The sequence below is a fragment of the Crocodylus porosus genome, unplaced genomic scaffold, assembly GCF_001723895.1.
Source record: "Crocodylus porosus isolate Cpor-Errol unplaced genomic scaffold, CroPor_comp1, whole genome shotgun sequence".
NCBI lineage: Eukaryota > Metazoa > Chordata > Crocodylia > Crocodylidae > Crocodylus > Crocodylus porosus.
The window spans coordinates 8,077,990-8,099,412 of NW_017728910.1; the positions used below are offsets into that span (position 1 = coordinate 8,077,990).

At 44.6% G+C, this 21,423-nt stretch overlaps 1 protein-coding gene across 4 annotated transcripts; it reads right to left on the reverse strand.

Annotated features, from left to right (window-relative positions):
* Nucleotides 1–1,709: 1,709 nt before the first annotated feature.
* On the reverse strand, nt 1,710–21,208 carry SPTSSB (serine palmitoyltransferase small subunit B). Of its 4 annotated transcripts, none has more exons than XM_019532673.1 (3): nt 20,727–21,208; nt 6,163–6,232; nt 1,710–3,387 (listed from the first exon to the last, which is right to left on the reverse strand). In XM_019532673.1, the coding sequence occupies exon 3, from the start codon at nt 3,353–3,355 to the stop codon at nt 3,113–3,115; it is 243 nt and encodes an 80-aa protein (XP_019388218.1). In that variant the 5' UTR covers nt 3,356–3,387; nt 6,163–6,232; nt 20,727–21,208; the 3' UTR covers nt 1,710–3,112. The 4 variants fall into 4 exon arrangements, with proteins under 4 accessions (XP_019388218.1, XP_019388217.1, XP_019388219.1 ...); XM_019532672.1 differs by having other exon boundaries at nt 6,163–6,235; XM_019532674.1 differs by lacking the exon at nt 20,727–21,208 and adding an exon at nt 15,455–15,539 and having other exon boundaries at nt 6,163–6,235.
* Between the last annotated feature and the right edge of the window lie 215 nt (nt 21,209–21,423).

The window sequence follows — 21,423 nt, forward strand, 5'->3', positions numbered from 1 at the left end:
CTATAGATGAAGACCAAAACTCCCACAGTCTGCAGCAAACTGACCATAGGGTAGAATTCCTTCCTGACTCCAAATCTGGCATTCAGTCTGACCCTGAGGAGAGGGCAAGACCCTCTAGCCACGAACCTCTGGCTTTGAGTCCCAGCAGGAGCACTGGCGCACCGCAGTCAAAATCCCCAGCATTGGATTCGGCCAACATGCAGAGCCTCTGAGGAAAATTAAAAAAGCAAAAATAACTCCAAACCCTGATAGCATTGGTGACATGTAGGGGGTGCACGGGGGTGCACGTGCACCCCCTGTGAAAAGGTGCTGTCAACACTGCCAGCGGTGCCTGTGGGTGGGCGCCACTCACCACCCTCCCTCTCTTGCCACCAAAACTGTTGGTGGCATCTGTGGGTGGCCCGTGATTGCTGCTGGCAACTGCTAGCACCGCTGTTGCTGACCACCAGTTGGCACTTGCCCCCGCCGCCACCAGTGCCATGGCTGCCTGTGGGAGCTCGCTGCTTACTGCTGCCATGCTCCCGTCACTGACAGAGCCGCCACCACCTGCAGGAGCTCACTGTGCCACCCCAGCCTCTGGGGGCACGTGGTGTTCATGGCTGATGCAGTGGGAGCTGGGGTAGTGAGGGGAGATTTGCTCTCAACCCCATGCGGCAAAGAAGAACCATTTTGCCAGGTATGCCCCTCCAGGGCATGCCAGTGATGGCATACCAGAAGGATTCCATCTAGATAAGGTCGAATCAATCAAAATCAATGAGAGGGACTGGATTTTGCCAGTGGAAGTACAAGGAAAAATGGTTTAATTTAAGTTGGACAATGGAGCTCAAATTAATATTTTACCAAAGCATGAATATGGCAAATTTAAATTGAGACCAAAAGTGAGTCAAACAGGCATCAAAATACCTGGCTGTTGAAGAACAGCTATACCACTCAAAGGGAAACATTGCTAGCACCCAGTATAAAAGCAGAGTATACAAACTTCCATTCATTATGGCACCTGGAGAGAGGACACCAATTTTGGGTCTAGCTGCTTTTGAGAAATGGAACCTAATTGTGTTCTAAGAAGACAACATTTATACCTCCTGATGATCCTCTTTGCTTCCACTGCAAAAAAGGTGGAATAAGAAACTAAGTGGTAAAGACTCATTCCAGAGTGATGTGCCAGTAACCTCTTATTTGTAGATGGGTGTTGATTAAAGTTTGTATTAATTGATTTTTTTGTAGTTATTGTTAAGAAGGAAGATGTAGTGATAGAAGTGATAATTTAGAGATGTTTCCTAGCAGGAGACTGAGGGAGTTGGGAACTGCAAGATGGTCCTTCTATTAGGGAGTAGCTAGTCGGTTATGTGAGACACAAACGGACTGCAGAGGTTTGTCTAGCTCTTCTCACTCACATGTGCCTGTGGTTATTGAACCCTGTGATCGCTGTGTCCAAGATGAACACAAACTGCTACAGAGGGAAAAAGTGTCATAACTTTGGAAAACTTCTGCAAGTTTGCTTCCACCTCATTTCTCTTAGTTCTGTAAATATGAGGAATCAGATTCATATTTACAATGAAGCTTATAACAGTATGAGAATCTTGAATTAGGTCAAGTAACATACCAAAAATCTCATTACATCATGTGTTGTTGTTACTGCACAACTCAGATAGTGGAACAAGTTAGCCCAGGTTAATCAAATGGGCAAACAGATTACACACATACAAATGAAAGATACTCAGATTAGTTTAATATAATTACTAGATGGATAATAACTGGATATTGGAAGAGATGAATGATGCATTTAAAAGAACTAAGTTTTATTTTGCTTTTAAAAAATTGCACACATGTTCAGGTCTGTTCAACCTTCAAAACATGGCTTTGTTTTTGTCATAAGCTCATTCATTTTACCATGAAGAATCCTGCTGATAAAGGATCTTTCAGTGATAACACAGTGAGGATTTTCTTCATAATATAACTGTGTAAACAACTATTTACACTTTCACAAATAGTAGTTCCAGTTGTAAAGGTACATCGGCTGCATAGATATTGCTTGCTTTTTTTGGCATTCATATTTGATTCAGCTGTGCAGTGAAAAGCTTGCATTAAGAAACTCCTGAAAGGCAGATTTAATGAATTGCATTTCTTTGTAAGAGGTGTCTATATCAATGCTTCCCTCTAACTGCTTCAGCATTCCTGCAGTTATTAAAATATTAATATATCACTTCCACCATCATCTTCCTTTAACTCAAACACATTTTGTTTGCTTCAGTGAATGGTAGTAGAAAGGAAAGAAATTTGTTTTGGTATCAAGGGAGGCCAGAGTGCACCAAAATGTAGTCTCAATAAATATTGAGTGCGTGTTTAACAGTAATTCCTGGATTCATTTATTCTCAGTACAATGAAAGATTACCTACAATATAATTTTAATATTGCAGTTAAACCACCAAAATCCAAAAGCAGCAGTGTATTGACCCTGGATTCAGGTTCATGCTATCTATATTGACTTCTTATTTTTTAAAGGAAAAATTGAGCAGTTGGATCCATCCTTTTTAAAAATTAATTGATTACTTGGACAAACTTTGACTATGCTGTATTTGACTCAGTTTCTTAATACCGTAAGCCAGGATGGAAAGAAAAATTGCAAGTTTTGTCATTGTGCTCTCCTTCACAAATAATATACATAATAAGCATAATATCCTTCCTTACAATCTTCATAAATAATTTTAGCTGTTTCTTGCGGTTCATTTTAATATTAAATTTCATATTAATCTTAAAGTCAGATGTAGACAGTATACTTTATGTAGGTTTAGTTTGCACATAATGCTAAACTAGTGAATAAGAAATATGTTCTCTAAATGCTAAAGAACAACATTTTCCTACTGCAGATCACCTATATATGTGAACATTATTTGTATGGTGGATAAGCTGAAGATTAGGTAAGTGAAGCAGTCCAAGTAATGTGTTTCATTGCAGCAGAACAAAAGCTGTGCTTGTATTTTATTTAACTAGAACTGTGAAGCCTGTAGTCAGTGCATTATTCTGGTTTTCAGCTATGGTAATTAAGCAAGCCAGATTTTGCTTTTAGACTATAATATGCAAGACTGAAGATGACATTTCCCAGGATGCAAGTTTAGTTCAGTATGGGAACATTATTTTCAGGCTGGCCTCCAAATATCTCGGAGAAGAATTCAAAAGCCAAACGGATGTGAATAGGTATAAAGACGTAAGCTGTGTATACCACCATAGCGAAAACAGTAACAACAACAGTATGAAACATGGATTGCTCCCAGGGTTCTAGGACATAGCTACAGGTGATCAATAGATACTGGTAGTACAGCCAGTACATATAATCTTTCACACGCTTAATATCCATCTTCGGCTTTTACTGGTGTCACGAAAGTTAACCTGTAACAATAAAGAAGGATGAATTACAGTTGAATTGGGATATGAGTATAAAGCAGAAAGCCATAGGTTGGGGTGGGGAGGTGGGAATCTCGCCCAGCAAGTTGTCATGTCACACACATCTGTGCATCCTATTCTTGTCCACAAAACAGAATATATTCCAGTAGTGTAACCTGGCGGGGGGTGACCTGGGTAGGAGCCCCAGACACCATCTTTGGTGGTGGGTGCACAAAAGGACCTGCCACCATGCCCCCACCATTGCCTCTGTGGCAGCTGGTTCTGTCCCATGTAGCTTCTGCCCTGCTTTGCCTCTGATCTGTTCCATGTCAGGACTTTTAATCCTCCTGAGGTTAACATGAGCAATACTTAGCTCTAGTTGAGGAGACATTGAATCTGGAAAAGCTAAAGTTGTATTAGTTGGACACACTTAATTCTTAAACCCTCATGATGATTATTCCCTTTTACGTCCTCCTGTGATAGGACTTAAAGCCATGTTCAGCCTGTGGATGCACAGAAGACAGAGGGATATGAAAGAGAAGGAAGGCTTTGTGCCAAAGTTTTGTATACCACAAGGGCAAACTTGTTTCCTTCCAGGATAAGGATGCATTTTAAAAGAAAAGAGCTGCTCAGTCCAAAGTTCCCTGTATATTTCAGTCAGTCAGGTTTTTTTAAAGAAAAAAATACAGAAAAACAAACAAGGAAACATGTTTTGCAAGAGTCTGAATTTTCTAGCAAAAAAGCAATTTGTAATTATATCTCAAAGGCTTAAATTAGCCATAAGAAGTATTTTCAGCACATTCTATGGAGTAACGCAAGTGACCTTTGAAAAATAAGAGGAGTGTTTTAGGAACGCTTAAGACCTCTAAGGAAAAACTCTCCTCTCAGAAGATCACATCAGGTAAAAAATGTTAGGCATTTTGTATTTCTTCCTTTGAAGTCATAATGTGAGTGCCTTCACATTCAAGTCTACAAGTGATTGTCTATGCAGAGGACAGTGATAAAATAATTATAAGGAGCTAATCATACTCCAAATGGACATTTTAATTTTGTTCTAAATTTACATGCAGATAAATGCATACATTCACTGAATCCATCTGTCCGTGGTACAAGACTAGGGAAGTTTCATAGTTTCTAGGGTCGGAAGGGACCTGAGCAGATTATCTAGTCCGACCCCCTGCCATGGCAGGAAAGACTACTGGGGTCAAACGACCCTGGCAAGATGTTCATCTAACCTCCTCTTAAGCACCCCCAGGGTAGGAGCCTGCACCACCTCTCTTGGAAGTTGGTTCCAGACCCTAGCCGCCCTGACCGTGAATTAGCGCCTCCTGATATCTAACCTAAACCTACCCTCTGCCAGCTTGTGACCGTTATTCCTGGTCACTCCTGGCGGTGCTCAGGGGAACAGTGACTCCCCCAGTGCCTGCTGATCCCCCCTGACTAGTTTATAACAGGTCACAAGATCCCCCTCAGCCTTCTCTTTTGGAGGCTGAACAGGTTCAGGTCCCGTAGCCTCTCCTCGTAGGGCCTGCCCTGCTGTCCCCTGATCATACAAGTGGCCCTCCTCTGGACCCTCTCCATGCTGTCGACATCCCTCTTGAAGTGTAGTGCCCAGAACTGGATGCAGTACTCCAGCTGTGGCCTGAGCAGTGCCGCATAGAGGGGGATGCATGACAAGGTGCGGTTGGCCTTCCTAACTGCCTCCCCACACTTCTGGCCCATGTTCATCTTGGAGTCAATGATGACCCCAAGATCCTTTTCCGCCTCCGTGCTGACAAGAGGGGAGTTCCCTAACCTGTAGGTATGGTGCCAGTTTTTCCTCCCCAGGTGCATCACTTTGCACTTGTCTGTGTTGAATCCCATCCTATTCTCATCTGCCCACCCTTGTAACCTGTCCAGGTCTGATTGTAGCCTGTTGCACCCTTCCAGTGTGCCCACGTCCCCCCACATCTTAGTGGACTGGAACTTCTTACAGATTGCCGTTTTGGAAGTTTAACTGATAAATAACATTTTTAGATAAGCTACCTCCATAAAGGCAATGGGGATTAGGAGCACTTGAATATTTGTACCCTTGGACTAAAACAGTGATGGACTATTAACTTAAATCAAACATTTACATAAGCAACACTCCCGCTATCCTTCCAATGGAGGTTGCTAATTATACTCCCCTCACATTAAGGCTTTATACCAGTGATTAAAAATCAGATAAAGGGCATTGCTAAAGGCAGAATACCACAGGAAATGGACCATTGGTTTGTTCTAGTATTTCATATAAAAGTTATATTGTAATTGTTGCTGTATAGAATTTGGTTAGTGGGAAACAGACCAGGTGAATGTGCCCTAAAATGTCAGCCTCCTTGACCTCTCCTTTCAAGAAGAGACTCAAGAATTACCAACCATAAAAGGTCAAAAATCATGTATCACGTACTCAAATCAAAGCAATCTGTGGAGATTAGCCTGAGGCTAATCCCTTTTTTGATAAAGAGATAATACTTTTTTTGGTTTAACTTAAAAAACAAAAACATTTAGGAGCAGCCTTGCCCTCAGTGTGCAATTGGTCTTTTCTAATTGAAAATTCAAGCTGATATCTATCTACAAACGTACTTGCAATTTCACAGCTCTTGGTGTGAGAAGGACTGCTGTTTTATTGCTGTCATCAGTCCCTACTCCCATTAGGAGGCTAGCCATCCCCAGCCTTTCCCCCTCCATCTCCCACCCCTGCTCCTTGCTGAACCCTCATCATACTTGCACCCTTCCCCTTTCCCCTCAGGGTGTGATTACCTGTTGCTGATAGCAAGTGCAGTGGAACAGCCAACAGTGTTCAGCACAGGCTCAGAAATGGGGGTGAAACCTGCTAATATAATGTAAAGAAGGCTTCATTTTTCTGTACCACAGTCTGCTTGTCCCAACACATTCCCTTGTCTCCAGTCCCCCATTAGTCTCCTCCCACTTTCTCATTCCCATTCCATCTGCCAACTATCCCTGTCGGTTGCATTAGCTATATTTCCACTTTACACTAGGTGCCAGGAGCTGACCACATGGCAGCCGTTTCCATTGAGAGAAGTGTGGTTGGAGTGCCATTGCAAATGGGGACAGGTGGGCTTTGCTAGGGGCAGCATTACTTTCAAATGTACAGGCTACTGGGAAAGATGCAGCCATATTGGGCACAGAAAGAAGTTACATTTGTTGTGTAATTGGCCCCCTGAGAGTGCTCTACAGCCATGCCATGACCCAAGTGCAGAGCACTTTTAAAGTGCCCAATCATGTGACAAATCAATCCTCATCAAATGAGGGATCGGATGGTGCTCCACTTTTGAGTGCCTTAGGGAACTTGTATTCCCTAGAATTAATTTGTGGCATGATTGGAGCTGGGCTGATGCAGCCCAGCCTTGCCCCCAGGGCTTCTGCAGGAAGGAAGGGGAGGGGAGGGGGAGCAAGATGTCGGTTAGGGTTTGCCCAGCCTGAGCTGGAGCGGGGAGGGTGAGTGTACCCCCGGAGCCCTCCTGCCTTGTGCCCCCCCCCAAGCCCCTCCCTCCAGATCTGGCTGGGCAAGCCCTAGCTGGCATCTTGCTCCCCCTCCCTTTTTCCCTCTCTCTTACTGCAGACAGCACTGGAACTGGAGAGGGGGGTGGGGGAAGGTTGAGGAAGAGGGGTGGTTTCTCTGTTGCAGGCAGGCTTGATTCCTGCCCTCCCCACAACACATGAACATCTGTTGGGTTGAGGGGGGAGGCTCTTTCACTCATGGTGCTTTATGAAAAGTGCCATGAGTTAGAGTAGGAACCTACACATCTGTAACCCATTATTAGCTGAGGGTAAGCTCTGTCTTCAAGCCTGTTGGTATTAATAGGAAACAGTACTCTTTTCAGAGAAGGGCAAAAATAAGATTTCAAGATACAAATCAAGAGAAACCTCAACAAATAATGCCTGTTGTACAATAAAACGTTCAGTTAGCAACTGTGATTCACTGTCTCCTCTCTTTAAAATAAAATAGCTTTCACTGGGTATATTTACATGAGATGTTTACTGCTGAGCTAATTAGGCTCTGAAGTAAAGTCTTCATGACTGCATGTGCAGCCCTACTAGGTTGCAGTAAACTAATAAACACTGCTGTAGTTTAGTACTTATGTGTGGCACAGTGAATGTTGATTTTAATAGCATATAGTTGGGGTAGGCAATGTTTTTTGGCTGGAGTGCCAAAAAACACCACAATGCCTACCTTGGAAGGTGCCGGAGTGCCAGCATACCAGAAAAGTAACATAAGGGCAAGGGGTACGTGGCAGGATGCCCTACTTGTGCCCCTTTACCCCCACCCAAAGCCTCTGCCCCCCAGCCCTGGCTCTGTGGCTGTCAGCAGCAGCACAGTTGCCACCAGCATGGAGCTGATGCCGGAGCTGTGGAGCCTGGCACAGCTGTTTGCAGCCTTCTTGCTGCTTGCTACAGCTGCCCAGAGCCCGGGCTGGCTACAAACATCTGCGCCAGGCTCCGGAGACCAGTCACCAGCTCTGTGCCAGGAGTGGGGGAAAGACTGGGGTTGCACTGCCTCAGGCCCCTCCCCCACTGACCGCTCAAATGCATGGGTGCATGCACCGGTATGGAGCTGATGCCAGGGCTCTGGAGCCCAGCACAGCTGTTTGCAGCCTCATGGCTGCAGCTGGCCCCAGTTCTGAGTAGCTGCTGCCAGCTGGGAGCCTGGGCTGCTGCCAGCAGGCAGCTGGGATGCTGCAAGCCCTGCTGGGAGCAGCTTGGGCTCCGTCACTGGCAGCAGCTACCCAGAGCCAGGGCTGGTGGTGGCATGCTGAGCAAAATGGCCTTGCATGCCATGCTTGGCATGTGTGCTGGGGTTGCTGACCCCTGGCATATAGTATACTGTGGGCACATCTACACATGACACTACGTTGCTGTAGTGAGCACAAACTGTGACACTTTTGCTACGTAGTGATGAGATACCTCACTATAGTGCATTGCCATGGTGATGTAGCTGCTAAAAATAACCAGGTACCACCAGGACGGTGCAGTAATGGGTTTTACAGTGCCATCATTTAGTACTTTCTAAAGCAAGTACTAAATCATGGTGCAGTAACAATTGCACCATGGGGGACAGACGCACCCTGTATTAACAAATGAGAGGTACACTAATTACATATAAACAACCTGAGTCACTAATCAAGAAACCAGGAGTGGAATCAGTGAGATTTTCATTAGTTTAATGAGCTAGGGACAGAAGTTGCACATAAACTGGTTTAAGTGATCAGAAACTGGTTTAAACTTGTAACAGAACAGAAGCTCAGTGCTCATAAACCAGTTTCAAAATGACTTAAACTGGTTTAAGATAATCCTAGTTGAATGTAGTATCAGACTTAACTTATTTGGGTCAAGCTGGTTTGTGAAACTTCAGTCCCAGCCCCTGTCATGGTTCAAATTAAATCAAGAGTCCCGCAGCATGCTTTCCATCCCTGGGCTAGGCTGTGCTGTCTGCTTCAGGGAGCAGAGGGAGCAGGGATGGCTCCACCCCTCTGCTCCCTAGCTGGAACAGTGAGGGCTGGCTGACAATGAGGTGGGGGAGAAGGGCAAGCCCAGCTGGGGATGCAGTCCAGTCTGCAGGGGTGGGCGGACTGGGGGGAGGGGTCCCAGGCAAACCTCAGTTGGGGTCTAGGGCCAGAGAGGGGGTTAAACATGTCTTCCCCTAGTCAAACTTGATACTGGCTGTGACTGTGGACTACAAATCCCAGAGGCACCTGGAAGCAGGAAGAAGAAAAGTGATAAGCAATCCTGCAGAGTTCTGCTGCTATGATTTTGGACTGGAAATCCCAGAGACGTTGGGGGCAGCAGGAGGATGAAGCATACACACAGCCCATACTGGCTGTGTCAGAGAGCCATACTTTAGCACCCCCAGCTTCTGGCACATGCATTTCCTGAATAAAAGGTAAATGTCTGTCCACTTCTGTTTCAATTTAATCTCTGAAGTCTAAACGAACCTGCAAAGACTGAATCAATTCAGGCTCAGACTTTTTGACTGTCTGTACTTTGCCATGAAGTTGAAGCACAAGCAGGGCTGGATTAACCCTTTAGTGGGCCCTAGGCAAACAAACTTGTGGGCCCCTACTTTTTTTCATTCAATAATTATAATATGCAAAATAAGCATAACTGGGCTTCTTCTTCACCTAAGGCCCTAGGTATGTGCCTAGTTTTCGTATGCATTAATCTGGGCCTGCAGGCAAGAGAATCTAGCACTGTTTCATTTAACAAAGCAAAAATAAAGTTTTCCAATCTGAAGCTTTTTGTGAGGCACAGAACAACCTTCTCACTTGCAAGTAATCAATATAAACAACTCTTGGCTTTGAATGTAATAATGTTAAAAGAGAACACCTATATAAAATACAGGCAACAAACCAGATCTTTCAACAGGTCTGTTAAGAATGCAAGGCACACCAGTACGCACAGAGCTTTAAGGAAAGTGACGGCAGTTCCTGAGAAATTAGTGGATGCATGTTCAAGGTGCAGTGGGGAGGAGAGAGACAGTGGGGGTGAGGGAATCATATATTTAAATGGGAAAATTGGTTTGCATAACAGTACTTCTAATAAGAAAAATGTACAGATCTTAGAGTACTTCCAACTCTTGTAAATGAATTGCATCAAATGCTTTTGGAGCCTGCAGCAGGAACTCTCTCAGTGATGCCAATATCTCCTCCATTCCTGTCTTTTTTAATAGAGTAAGAATGATGTTGTAGCTGTGATGTGAGGGGCAAGGATTTCTTAGACCCCTCATCTACACATTACAGGTATTGCATAATTAACTGGTGAATGCAGTATTAACGGGAGACCAGCTACATGTGCAAAATAGCTATTATACAATAAAAAGCTCCAACCAGCAATAAAGTTAGATCCCAAAAATGTATACTAACTTAATAGCTGGTTGCTATTGAACTTTAATGTGCACATGTAGCAGGGTCTCTCCTGCAACTGGGGGCCCTGTCATCTGACAGGGCTGCCAGCTGCAGGGGTACACCATGCCCAGCATGAAACCCCTGAGCCTGAGGGATCATGGCAGCCATGATCCCCAGGGTCTGTGGGTTTCATGCACCCCGAGCCCTAAGGATCATGGCAGCTATGATCCTTCAGGTCTGGGGGTTTCATAAACTCTGGATCTTGGGGATCATGGCTGCTGAGATCCCTAAGGCTTAGGGGTGCATGAAACCCCTAAACTTGGGGGATTGCAGCTGCTGCAATTCCTTGGGCTCCAGGCTGTGGGAAACTCCTGGGGCTGGAGGATCCCTACAAGGCAATCCCCCATGGCTGGGAGGCTAGAGTTACCATATTTCCAGTTCCAAAAAAAGAGGACACCTGTTGCATGGGGGGAGGGGGCATATTACTGGGTGTGGGGTGGGGACAGTGATATGCTGGTGCCCTGCCTCTGCCCATTCTGTTGTTCCTCACTCCCAAGACACAGCCCCCAGACCTGCTGCTGCCCCCTGCTCCCAAACCACAGTACCCTGTCTCCCTTAGCCATGTTGGTGCCCCTCACTCCCCACCCCAGCCCCCTGGCATTGCCAGTGCCCTGCCCTCCCAATGCAAGGTCCCCTATCCTCCCTGGTGTCCCTCACTCCCAACCCACAGCCCCTTCTCCCCCCAGACCTGCCCCTGAAAACACAGGCAGTGGCCCCAGTGCTGTGGGACCAACCATGCACCTCCCTGCTGCCCCTGAAGGGCCGCCCCACCCCCTTCCTCCACCAGGGGGGGAGGGGCCTCCCTTGCCCTGCTGCAGTCCCAGATGTGCCCCCCACCACACGCACATGCACTCCCCCTTCCTGCCCTCAGTCCCTAAGCCCTGGACCTCCAACCCCTGCCCCCCACAGGCTTACCTGTATCTAGTTATAGGGCTACTCCCCACTCCCCTCACAACCTGGCTATATACCAACCACATGTGTGCACCCTGCCTCCAACTGTCCTATTTCCAGCCCTAAGCAGCTCCTTGCTAGGGCAAGCCAGGAAGTGCCAGGAAATAAGTTGAAGCTGAGCAGAGCAAAATCCTGGACATTTGACCATATTTAAAAAAAACCCTGCCCAGACAGAGATCAGACGATTTAAAAAGAGGACATGTCCAGGAAAACTCAGATATATGGTAACCCTACTGGGAGCCCCTCGACTAGGGTGTGTGAGGCTCCCAGCTGTGGGTGCTTGCTTCTCGTTGGTGCAAAAGGAGCCTAGGATTGGGCTCCCTCTGCACGAGCAGTAAGGTGTGACGAAATCTAATGTGGAATCTCACAATTGCATCTTCTGCTATGCACACATGACATGGCAGGAAGTGCGATTGTGTAAATCATACATTAAATCCCATCATGCTTTTACCTGTATGTGTAGAGGGGGCCTTCAGGTGACATCTTTTATTGCACCATGTGTGGTAGAGTTAGACAAGCTTTTAAATGCAAGACATTCTTTGTCAGGTCTGGTCAGACCCGGTCTTTGTCAAGTCTGGTCAGGTTTGACAAAGAATGTCTTGCATTTAAAAGCTTGTCTAACTCTTCTACACAGCTGGTCCCATAAAATATATCACCCTAGCAAATCCCTGCCTCTTGTATATTTTAGGTGTGGTTTAAACCCTGTGAACAGCATCTGGTAAAATTACAATCAAATTTAAATTAAATTTGCAATTAATTTTGTTGAAAAAGATCAGGTAAATGTACTACAGAATATATCATTACTTTTGAGTGAGATTTTTGGATGCATGTCAAGCAGAAAGAGCATCTCTGGATAATGGAATTCTAAATTAATAATTTATAAGAAGAAAACTTAGAGGGTAAGAACAAAAGCCATTTTAAACCAATTGATCAATGAACAAGATATAAGAATTTACCATGTTACCTGGCTTAGATACCATTTTCCAGAGTCCATTAATATTAATTCAAAGTCAGTTTTAAACATAAGCCATACTGATGGACCACAGGCTTCTAGGTGTCCCAGGTAGACTTACAAACGTGAACCAGACCAATTACCTCATAACAAGAGGACTACAGTGGAAAGCAATTTGCTGCTAAACTGAGACTGCAGGGTCTTCAGAGCAAAGATTGCCTATACTAGTGAACACCTCCTACTCCAACAAGACCTTGAGCTGCACTTTTATGCTACCAAAAGAGAAATAAATAATAGTGCTCTCACTGGCTGAAGTTCTACAAATAGGGGTACTATATTAGCTCATAAGGTGCTAGTATGCCAACCTCTATGGATCATTTCACATGTATCACTTCAGAAACTGAGCTGGACCCTTGCAACTCTTAATTCTTTTCTGTAGTTTAAAGGTGAATCAAATGTCTTCCTTTCACTATCCCAATGACATATACCTCTCTACTTCCTAGTTATACCTAAGGGCCTTTTATACATGTGCTTCGGGAAGCATGGGAGGGTGAGGGAGCCCTTTAATTAGTGCAGCTCTGAAAGCCATGCTAATGAAAAGCACCCACAGCATCATGTGTATCAGTATTTCTGCACTGAAAAATGGTGGTGGGGCGCTTTGAACTAAAGCTTATTGAACCAGCTTTAGTTTAAAGCACCCCACCACCATTTTTCAGTGTGGGACACTGATACACATGATGCTGGAGGCTGCTGGAGTCTTGTTAATTTCCAGGCTCCAGCAGACTCAATTAATTGAGTTTGCTCTGACATCTTGGAATTACAGTGCATCGGAGCAGGTTCCCTGCATGTTTATAGGATCCCAAAGGTCCGTCATGCTATGAGCAAGGTCACTTCAGCTGGATTTCCAACTGGGGGGAGGGGTATTAGAAAACTCATGTGACTTAAAACCTCTTTTTCAGCAATATTTTTCTACAGTTCCACAAGTGAGAAGAACAGGAGGGCCATGGAAAAGTTAAAATATGGATGAAATGAATGGAATGTAGATTGTACAACCATTAGGAATGGCTAGAAGACTGCTGTTAATATTCACTTATATTCATTGTGACCAATCAACCCCTACCTGAATGAGAGGAGAAACCTGAAAAGTAGCTTTCTTTGTTCTGAGTTGCACCTTGACTTTCCTGCTTATTTGTGCCTCTGATTAGATCAGTCTACACAGATAGGAGAAGTCTCAGTCCTTAAAAGGACCAGTTTAGTTTTAAAGAAAAATTCCAGGGTTGATAAACTGGTTGATAACCAGCTCAGCACTGCCAGTGGAAGCACTAGTGTAAACAAGATGTCATAGTTTCAGGCACTGTTGTGTAGTCCTGCTTTGAACAAGTTTAAACAATGGTGCGCTTAAAAGACAAATGGGCCTTTGGAATCTTGTTTACATTATGGTTCAGTCACCGCTCCAGGCCGGTAGAGCCATTGATAGCCCTAGTTGTAAATTCTTGGTGAAAAAAGTCTTGAAGTGTAGCCATAATATACTGGGACTCTGAAGCATGTTTGAAAATCATATTTCATACTGCATAAAACACAGTCTTAGCTCAAACCTGGTCAGCTAGCATAGAGAAAAATGGTTTTAGAGTTGCAAAGACATTTGACTCTAGATAGATGGAACTATTTTGGAAAAAGCTTGTGGTGTTGTAAGCAACTACCATGACTGCAACACACCTGGTTTTGGGATTCTCTCTTGGCTTGTATTTCAGTGCATTCATTTATTTCTGTGCAAAGGATATGTAAAGTGCCACCATGTCAGGTATGCAGCATCTTTATATATACTTTGTGCATGTATAAATGAAAATGGAAGGGAACAATGGATCAGTTCCCTCAAATCTAGACGCTCACAGGGGGGCACAAATAATCTTAGCCCATTGACAGGGTTTAGCTCCTGCTCCAAAAATTGCATTGGTTTTGAGTAGAACCAAGAATCTCTTGGCCTTTTTATCAGACTTTGACTTTGGGTTTTCTGTGAAATCCTCCCACTCTTGAGCATCGTTACCACTCCCATTTGACTTTAAGCAGGGTACAGGCCTTGTATTCATCCTCCATACAAGGAGTGAAGATCCACTTTGGTGCTCAGGCTGAACAGTCTATAGTCCATAAGGCAGGCTGCAACAGTGATTTTTCATATAGGTACAAAAATGTGTACAACACACTGATCAAAAGTCAGAAGACTATTCTCTCTGTGTTAATTAAATATTTTTCTCCATTAGTCATTTCTAATTTTGCTATAGAAAATGTTTTTTTTCCTTACTCTTGGCTAGGAGATTCCATTCCTGTCTAAGTTGCTCCGGCTGCTTACGAATGTGAAAAAACCCCCAAACAGTGCTTGACTTTCAGCTTGGTGTACCAGTCCACCAAGTGCAGTGTGCGCCCAGAATAGGCATCGCGTCAATTTGACCTGGCTCACTCAATGTCTGTATAGATGGTGCGCTTCAGTGGGGCTCTTTGGCACTTTTATCTAACAGCTGTTCAGTCAGCTATTAGATAAAAGTGCCGAAGAGCCCCACTGAAGTGCACCATCTATACAGACACTGGGTGAACCGGGTGAAATTGATGCACTTTGTTTTCCGGTAAAGTGCTATTTTTTCCACCCCCACATCTGACAGTAGCTTCCATGTCCTTTGTCCCAAGCACTGAGAATAAAACTCTGCCCTGACTGACCTTTTGCATAAATCTGCAGTAAACCCAAACTGAAACAGGTTTATGCTTTTTGCTACTGGTGTGGTAAACAGAATAAGGAAAAAGCAGAGATCCATAGTTGTATTATGTAATTCATTTTGAAGCACTGAATGAGAGAGAGAGATTCTATGTCTTTTTTCATGAAGAAAATGAAATTTTACACATTGATCACAAAATAATACTTGAGAATTCTTGCCTCTTGCGCACTCTTGCTGCTAGTGGCAGTATGTAAGTGACAAGTTGTTTTTTTTCCCCGAACAAATATCCTATCCACTTCTGAGTAATCCATTCTGACTCCTGTTGAAGTTGTTGGTAAGACTCCTGTTAACTTCCACGAGTTATATCAAACCCCAGTTGCTGAAGACCAAAATCATGGCATTTATTTCATTATTTTCCCCATGACTGGGGATGTACTGTTGCTTCGTTACATTGACTTATTATAGGTCTTTTGGGAGCCACAGCTTAAAGATTACATTCTGGTGTCCATTATAAACAATACCTCATTCTTGTATTGGAGCTGAAATTTTTCATGCTTGATTACAGCCCCAAGTGATTTTTTTCTTGGTTTAGCTATTTGAGCTGTGGAAGAATAAGAGAAAATAATTTCATAATGGCAGCAGGTAGCACAGGGTAGCATCTTATAGACTTAACTAGTTCAGAGAGGTATGAGCTTTCATGTCATCATATGAAAGCAGCCCATGAAAGTAGATTGTTGCCAACAATAAGGAGGGACTCCCTTTCATCTGCTCACTCTCAGGAGTCTACCCTCTGCCTGACCTCAGACTAATGCAATTAACCACCTCCTAACTTCACAGTTAATCAAACAATGTAATCAAGTGCCACTATAGGAGTGGCAGTACCATTATGCCACACCTGCTCAAAATTCAGACAAAACTTCCTGCTAACTGGCCTTTAACACACATTGAACCCTTATTTTGATGCAGTTCAGGCAGCTTTTAAACAATAGTTTTTCAACTACTAGGCTAGGGACAGAAGTTACATATAAACTGACTTAAGTGATCAGGAACTGGTTTAAACCTGTAGCAGAACAGACGTTCAATGCACTTAAACTGTTTTCAAAATGGCTGAAACAGATTTAAAACACACCTGGATAGATGTAGTATCAGACTTAACTTGTTTAGGTAAAACCAGTTTATGGAACTTCTATCCCAGATCCTCTTCTGATTCAACTTAACTTACAGTCTTCCAGCATCCCAGGATGCTGAGCAGCGCTGGGCTGTGCTTTCAATTCTAGCAGAGCAGGGCAGCCCCATCCCCAGCTGTAAATTGAGGCTTTTCCATTCCAGGCAACCAGGAGCCAGGTGGATTTCCTGGGGTGAGAAGCCTGCAGTGGAGGCCATCTTCCCCCACCCCACACATACATCTGCTCAGCCAGCCTGCTGGCTGAGGAACGAGTGGGGGTGAAAGAAAGCCTCCATTGCAGGCTTCTCCTCCACCTCACCCCATGCCTGGCACAGGTAGATGGGGATCTGGAGCTGTGTGGTTGGATAGGGGCATTCCTCCCCACCCCATTCCCATGTCAGCTGGCCAGCTGGCCAAGGAGGAGGCATGGCTGGGTGATTGGCTCAGTTCTGGGTACAGGGGATGAGGTGGAAGAGAAGGAGAAATGCCCCACTGGGGGCATCCCCTTCTCCCCTTACCTCCATGCCAGTGAGACCTTGTCTGGGGGTCCAGTGCAGGTTTCAGAGGGTTCCCCCCACACACCTTCCTAAGTGGGCCTGGATTCCTAAGTGTGGCTAGGGGGACCAGACCTGGGTATTGGCAGGCGGGGAGAGAGAAAGGGAGAAATGCCCCATTGAGGGCTTCCCCCCTTCCCTGGCACTGAGTAGACTCTGGCTAGGGGTCCAGTGGGGGTGGAGGGTTTCCCTCCACATCCCCTCATCAACTGGTTGGGGGAATCTCCTGTCTCCTGGCTCTGCAGTGACCAGAAGACTGGGAGGCATGCTCTAGCACCTCCCAGCTCCTGGTATGGGGCACTGCAGGGGTCTGGCTACCTTTCTGGTTTGAACATCAGTTCACTTCCATATTGGTTCAGTCTAGGTAGTTTACAGAAACCTGAAAATATTGAAATGATTCAGCCCCAGGCTTTTCAACTGTTGGTACTTAGCCTCAACATTTTGAATGGGAGGGTTATTGATCATGATTTTTCTTGCACGATTCTGTATTTTTTTTCTCCACTTTTCCCAGAGTGTATCTAAATAATCTTCCTTTTTGCTCTCCACATCCACTAGCCACCATTATTTCTCCCTACTTATCTCCTTTTCCAATTAAGGACCTGGTCAGTAGGGGTGTGTGAAGCGGGCCCTATTCAATTCAGATTTGGATTAGGCCCAAACCAGGGACAGTGATTCATTTTGTTGATTCAGATCACTGTTCCTGATTTGATTTGGCCAAATCTGAAGATTCGATGTTGATTTGGAGAATTTTGACATAGACACATCTTTAAATGTTTTTTCTACATACCTTGAGGTACCAGTATGGCTTGTGAACGCTGTAATGCTGGGGCGGATGGAGCATCCCATGAGGGGGGAAAGGAGCGGGGCCCCTCCAGGTGCTTAGTGGCAAGCCTGGAAGTGGAATGGAAGTACTTCCAGTCCACTTCTGGGTCCACCAGAGAACGTGCAGGGGACCCCCCTGCAGCCCCCTGGGTTGGCGATCAGCTGCTCCAGGTGCCCCCGCCAGACCCAAGAGGGCACAAGTTGCTGAGCTGGGGCGGGGCATGGGGGGCTCCCCTGCATGCTCCCTGGTGGACCCAGAAGTGAACTGGAAGTGCTTCTGGTCCACTTCTGCGTCTGCTGCTGAATGTGCTGGGGAGCGCACCCATTCTTCTGTGGGACACTTAATGCGCCCCAGCATTGCAGCATTCACGAGCCACCTGCTACCTAGAAGTATGTAGAAAAAATATTTAAAGCTGAGTCTATGTCGGAATCTCTGAATCTTCCTGAATCTCTCCAAATCAGTTCGGAGGGTTCCGATTTGATTCAGAGAAATTCAGTTCAGATTCAGAGATTCGGTCACGGAATCAGGCTGAATCTCCACTGAATTGAATTGGACCAAAGCCTCACACAGCCCTGCTGGTCAGTAGGTCTCCAAATATAGAGGTTTAGTATTTCAGAGAATGAGCAAATGAAAGAGAGTCAAAAGCAAGGAAATTGGCAAGTTGGTAAAATGAAATCCTGCCTTCATTGAGATCACTGACAATTTGCTAGTAAATTTAGTGGGGCCAGGCCTTGTCCCTACACTTTTATTCTGTGTGTGGCCCTCTGAATAGGGTTTTCAGTAGGGGTAAGTCCAAACCTCAATTTCTGCATGTTAACAGAATTTAGAACTTGGGTTAAGATGGAAATACTGAAAAGTGCAGGCATTTTTTGTGTAAGTAGTTACGCATTTTTAATTGAAAATTTTTTAGAGTTTCATGGGGTTTATTCTCAAGGGATTTCAAACTCACCCATGGTTATTTCTAATGACCCTGATTGTGGAAAATTGTCACAAAAGGATGTCACAAAAGCTGCAATCTGCAGTTGGGAGACAGAGAAGCCAGCACTTGTCCTGGTATAGTAAGAGAAACCACAAAGACAGTTATGTCCAAACTGTTCCACAAAGGAAAATGGCAGCAGGGTGGAGTACAGCACCTGCTAAATGGCTCAAGAAGACAACACTTGTGTGGTATTTTTTCCATTGCAGTACTATAATACAGATAATATAGCCAATAATCCCATCTGCCAACTGTTAAATACATTCCCAGCTGCCAAGTGGGTGGGTATTTCACCTATGCTATACCACTGCAGGCACAAGGTAAAGACTCAAAAAAAAAAAAGCATTTGGTAAAATAAAGTTCAGAGAGAGAGGGCCTTTTTAGATAATAAGAACATCCTAATTGCTGGATGTCAGTTTACAGGTGGTATCAGATGGCAGATATCATTCTTGGTGTCTGGCCACCTTCTTGCAACACAGTTGATTGACTAATATGCTCCTGGTCTTGAATCACTGCTTCTCTAGGAATTGCTCCCATTGGTGCTAGCTCTGTCTTTCACCAACTGCCTTGCACTGGGGATGTTATTTTCCTGTACTGCTTTTCTGCCAAAACCTCCTTTTGCCCCATCCACCATCTGACCCATAATGGGTGTGAAAGTAGTTCTGGGGTGAATGTTCTCAGATATATTTATTTGTGAGAGTACTCACGGTATTCCAGAAATAATTGCAGGAGGTATTCCAAAATAAAAATTAAAAACCCTACTTGAACATTTGCATACATGTGGACAAAAGCCAATTAAGTGAAGCGGAGCAGCTCATTTAAAAGAGGGTACTTTTGTACATTATTGTGTCTATTTTACAGGCAGAAAGGTGAAGGATGCAGACCAGCAATATCAAGCTCTCTAAAAGAAAAAACATGGACTCTACAGATGGTGAGTTTTGCACGTAGCATAACAACGTCCTGACCGCCACTGCCTTCTGTTACACCCATTTACAATTCAGATTTAGATAGAATGCAAAGTCTTTGGGCAGATCCTCTTAACTAATGTGTATTGTCCTCAAGTAAACTCATTGTTGGAGCTGTACCAGGTGAAGCTCTGCCTTGGGGCCTCTGATTAGGGCCTCCAGGTGCACAAAGATTAACTATCTTGAGAAAGAACAGATAGTTCAGAGGTTATAGAGGAGGTTAGAAATGTATCCTATGTATCTGATATATGCCCGTGGAGCTCTATATAAACTATATATTGTACAGATAGCTTCAAAAGAGGCTTTTGAATTAGGTGCTGGTTGATAATCTCATCCAGTGTATTTGCTTTCTGGAGAACACCACACAATATGTTGCTTTATTTATCCCCAGTGTGAAGTTACCTTGGAGGTTTGAATAAAAATAGGTGTCTCTGGCTGACAGATCACCTTGTGCTGACAAGGACCACCCTTCCCTCATATTTGGGGAGATGAGAAAAAGAGGGCAGTTTGGAATTAACGTTCTATCTAGATACACGCCTCCACAGCAACCCAGTTTCTAATCTCCTTACAAATATCAGTGAATGTATCATGACAAACATTCTTGTAAAGTAGAAATGTATTATTAGACTCTTTTTACACACAGAGAAACTGAGGCAGAGAGCCATTAAAGCTGATTTTTAAAAGATTCAGTAAATGCAGTAGCAAAATCTTTAAATCATTGAGCAAATGAGAGCTTGATTTTTCTAAGATCACAAAGAAAGTTTGTCAGAAATGGGAATTAAACCTGGTCTTTTGAAGTCCCAATACTAAGATAGCCCTTTTTTCCCCTTAGGTCTGGCTAGGAGAAGCCAGTATAAGTGATCAGAAACTGGTTTAAACCTGTAACAGAACAGATGTTCAGTGCACATAAGCCAGTTGGAAAACGGCTGAAACCAGGTTGAGATAAACCTGATTGAATGTAGTATCAGACTTAACTGAATTGGCTCAAACCAGTTATTCAATGTCTGTCCCTGACCCTAGTGAACTCTGGGGGGGTGGAGAGGTGGGACAGGAGGTGGTGAAGGGAGAGGATGGCTTGGGTTACACAGAGCTCTTTACAGCACTAAGGTCTTAGTGTTCCAGAGTAGAAAATAAAGTATCATAACAAATATTTGCAAGACCCTTAAACCACCAACACTTAGAACTTGAGCACATTTCTTCAGACTTCCTTTAGTCTGGTGCATGAAAGTACCCACAAAATTGCCCCTAACTACTTGAAGGCAAGGGGGAAAGTGAGTGCACATATGATAAAAGAACAAGAGAACTCTCACCTCTGCTGCTGAGTGTATTACACTAATTCTGGATGAATGATGCTCCTTGATGCTCCAGGTTGCTGAACTGCATGGCTCCCCGCTGCATTGAGAAGTGTGAAAACTGAGCTGGGTTTCTCGGAGTTCGATGTTCCTTCTGCCCTGCTCCGCCCCTCCTCTCCTTACTGTTCCTAGCAGCTCAGTTAGGGCCAGCCTTATTCCAGTGATTAATAAATGACTAAGAGAAAACACTAATACAAACACAAACCCAATTATCCAGCTGTCCTGCCTCAAGGAAGATCTTGGAGATAGCAGCTTCTTGTGTATATTTCTATCCTCTTGATGTCACACACCTTGGACTCCCTGTATTCTGGTTATGCCAGTTATCAGGAGAATGTAGCCATACAAGTTGTTTCAGCTTGTCATCCCAGAATCAGCCTGTTCTGCATCCCTCAGCAAGGTGCATTTCTAGGCTGAGTGGGCTGGTGAGGTAGCAGAGCGGGCTGAAGCATTGCTGTCACCTCAGTGCTGCTGCAGTAAGAATGGGGATGGAGAGAGCGATGCCTGTTCCCCTCCCCCAGCTACCAGCCCTTAGTACGAGCCCCTCATGATATGAAGCAGGGAAACGACTTCTGTCATAAGTCAGGGAACCCCCGGGCAGCTGACATCCACCTGCACAGTAAGCGCGGTCTAGCGTAAAATTCCCAGGGAGGTTTAT